Source organism: Drosophila novamexicana, unplaced genomic scaffold (assembly GCF_003285875.2).
Source record: "Drosophila novamexicana strain 15010-1031.04,08,12 unplaced genomic scaffold, DnovRS2.1 tig00000387-arrow-pilon, whole genome shotgun sequence".
Classification (NCBI taxonomy): Eukaryota; Metazoa; Arthropoda; class Insecta; order Diptera; family Drosophilidae; genus Drosophila; species Drosophila novamexicana.
The window spans coordinates 951,788-954,811 of record NW_020824800.1 but is presented as its reverse complement, the minus strand read 5'-3'; the positions used below and the strand labels follow the sequence as shown (position 1 = coordinate 954,811).

Here is a 3,024-nt window from a genome sequence, read left to right as displayed (position 1 = left end):
ACAACATTATACGAAATTTTAGTCCAAATTCCAGCGTGCATAAAGTCAAGCTTAAAATATGCGCAATTTGTCAGTAACTTTCATGAAGAGAGCAAATATTTCATATTATTTTTTTTTTTTATTATTATTTTCTATTTTTTTGTGCTAGATAGATTGTTGTGCTTTCTGCTGCTGCTGCTGCTGGGCACAAAAATAACAATTAATTCCGGATAAACACATTTCCTAATTAAAAAATTCCTTTGTAACATGATGAGCTGAAGCAGCACAACAACAAAGAAGAGCCAAATGAAATTAAGTGAAAACAACTAAGCAAAAAAAATCAACCGACAAGGGAACAGCTTACAAAACTGACAGGCCAAAGGACGAGCCACACAAAATGTTGAAGATAAGGCAAAGCAACGAGAATGTGCAAAAACTTTTGGACAAGAGCATGAAATGCTGAAATGCTGAAATTCGTACGGAATGCTGAAAGGTTTAGAAAGCAGCAGCAGCGCACGAAATCAGCTAGTGCAACACATGGCGTATACGTAATGCGATTTCAATGGTTGCCAACGTGTCGCACGCGCTCAATTCAGACTGACTCAAAGGCCAAAAATTTAATCATCTTTCGTTCATTCACTAAGCTGATTAAGGTCGCATGCAGGCGGTGTCTCCTTCCTCCTTCCTTCTTTTTCCTTTCTCCTTCGTCGCCTGCCTTTGGCTTGCTTTTTTTCTGCATTTCCATGAAGCAAGTAATTTATTGTTTGTAGCGTAATTAACCCGCTTCGTGGTCGCGTTTTTGGCTTTCACGCTTTTCCTTTTGCCAACTGCTAACTAATGATGTTATACACATTTTTCATGCCTTTACCTCGCTCCGTATACCCTTCTAAATGCCTAAGAGTTCGTTTTAAAACCGACAGCAATTGCTTTTTTCCCTTTTTTATTAGTCAAACATAAAACATAGGTTTTCAAGCCCGAATATTGTTAATTGTGATAGAAACCCTCATTCCGTATGACTACAGGGTATCTGCTGTCCGAGGCAATAAATATTCCATTTCATTTGGAGGAGATTTAAGTCTTATCTGCGTGAAAAGTCTTCAAAGTAATTAGTTTTGCCGCATCTGTATAAACCAACCCCAAGGCCCGACCTTGTTTCTATGATCTTATTACGCTGATATATTTCACAAATTGTGCACAGCTTGGCAATATGGTCATGCTGATTGGGGTCTATGGAGGGGAGAGAAGCGAAGAGAAGGTAACCTGTCAGTTGGCAGCCGGCAAATGTCAGCTTAGACCCTCTGCACTGCGTGCCACATCAGCAAAATGAAATGACAGGCAAATTAAAGTTGAGTAGATGACAGGCAACAGACAATTTATCAGATATATATAAAAACTTAGATATAAATGATAATGCCATGAAAGAGACTCGGACTTGGAGTCGGACGCGGACTCGGACTCGGACTCGGACTCGGAAACTTTAGCAAAATTTGTTAGAAATACTTTGAAATATTTTGCAGGAAGCCAAGTAATCCATTTAACGAAAAGTTGTCGAAAAGCATTAACAGGCGTTAAATCTCAATAAACACAGTAGTATTTTATGAAATTTTGTATTATTTTCAGGTCTTTCATTTGGAACTGATACATTTTGTTGGTGTTGTGTTTCCTTTTTTCTTTTCGACAAGTATTTCTAAAACATTTCGTTTTATCTCTCCGCTCAGAAATGGCCAGCAATGCGCCTACCCGTAAGCCAAGCAACGTACTCAGCAGCCGCATTAGCTACAAGCCACTGAAATTGGAAATGCCGCAGCTGTCGCGTGGCTTTCAACCGCCGACGATTGTCAGTGTCAATGCCAAGGATGCCAATAAGGATAATAGGGAGAAGGACAGAAAATTGAAATCGCCAGCGCTAAGGGCGAACAGCAATCCAAAACAATACGGCAAACGTCCAGAAGTCGCCGAACAGATGCGTGCAACAGCAACAGCACCACCATCAACTCCACCGGCATCCGCCAAAGCTGCATCGAACGAGCGTACCGTGGTGCTAGCCAGGCATGTGGATCAGGCTCAATATGTTAAGCAAACGCGCAAGCCGAAGCTCGATGGCAACGTGTCCAGGACGAGAGGTCTGCGTGCAACTGCCGCTGAGACAACGCTTGCCACCGGCAAGCAGCCAAAGGAGACAACAAAATCACCAGACAAGGCAGAGCCTGCTGCACACCGTCAGATCCGGACCAAAAACCAAAGTCACAATACCAAAATGTTCTTCGATAAGTATCTGAAATTCGCCTACGATCTGAGCACACCAGATGGTGTGCGTCAGCTAGAGGCGCACTTCTTTCCCGCCGAAGTCCATCAAACCAAACCAAATGCCAGAAAGAAAAGCGATTCGGGCGATTCCACTGACAAACAACACCTGCCCGATGATAGAATGCCAGCCATGAACAAGCACACCGATACCGTTGAGCACCTGCTGCAGCAGTCGAAATGCTTTGAAAATGTTAAAGAAAAGTAGCGCGTACCAAATCGGTCACTTTCAGCTTTTTAGTCCAAATTTTATGGTTTTTAGATCCGGAAATTGTACTCAAAATAATTGCAAATTATATGCTAGTTATTTGCTAGCTAACATTCGAATTAAATTAAACAAGTTATGGGCTGCATACATCAATTGCTCAACCCACAAGGCACGTGCATTTAGCTCCTATCTATGACTATGACGGGCATCAGTAAGTCGAGTATGCCCGACGAGAATATAGCAAAGACAATATCAACTACTTAGTCTAGCCCCAAAAGTTCTCACATCGTTCTTCTTTCATTGGATATGGTAGGGCTTAACCGGGCTTAAGCGAGCCTCTGACAAAATTTGTTACACTTTTGAGGTAGTTAAGAGCTTAGGAGAATGATTTTCGAATGAACTTTGGCATTACCAAATACATTAATAAATGAGCTGTTTGATAGGCAAAATATGAGATATGATAATCAGGAATATATTTGCATATGGTCGAGATGTATACACATTACATGCACACATTCCATTCAGAGTATAAC

At 41.4% G+C, this 3,024-nt stretch overlaps 1 protein-coding gene across 1 annotated transcript; it reads left to right on the top strand.

The window, feature by feature from the left end:
* The first annotated feature begins 1,577 nt into the window (after positions 1 to 1,577).
* LOC115759893 lies at positions 1,578 to 2,642 on the top strand. The gene has a single exon (XM_030701008.1). The coding sequence runs from the start codon at positions 1,700 to 1,702 to the stop codon at positions 2,489 to 2,491; it is 792 nt and encodes a 263-aa protein (XP_030556868.1). The 5' UTR covers positions 1,578 to 1,699; the 3' UTR covers positions 2,492 to 2,642.
* The last annotated feature ends 382 nt before the right edge of the window (positions 2,643 to 3,024 follow it).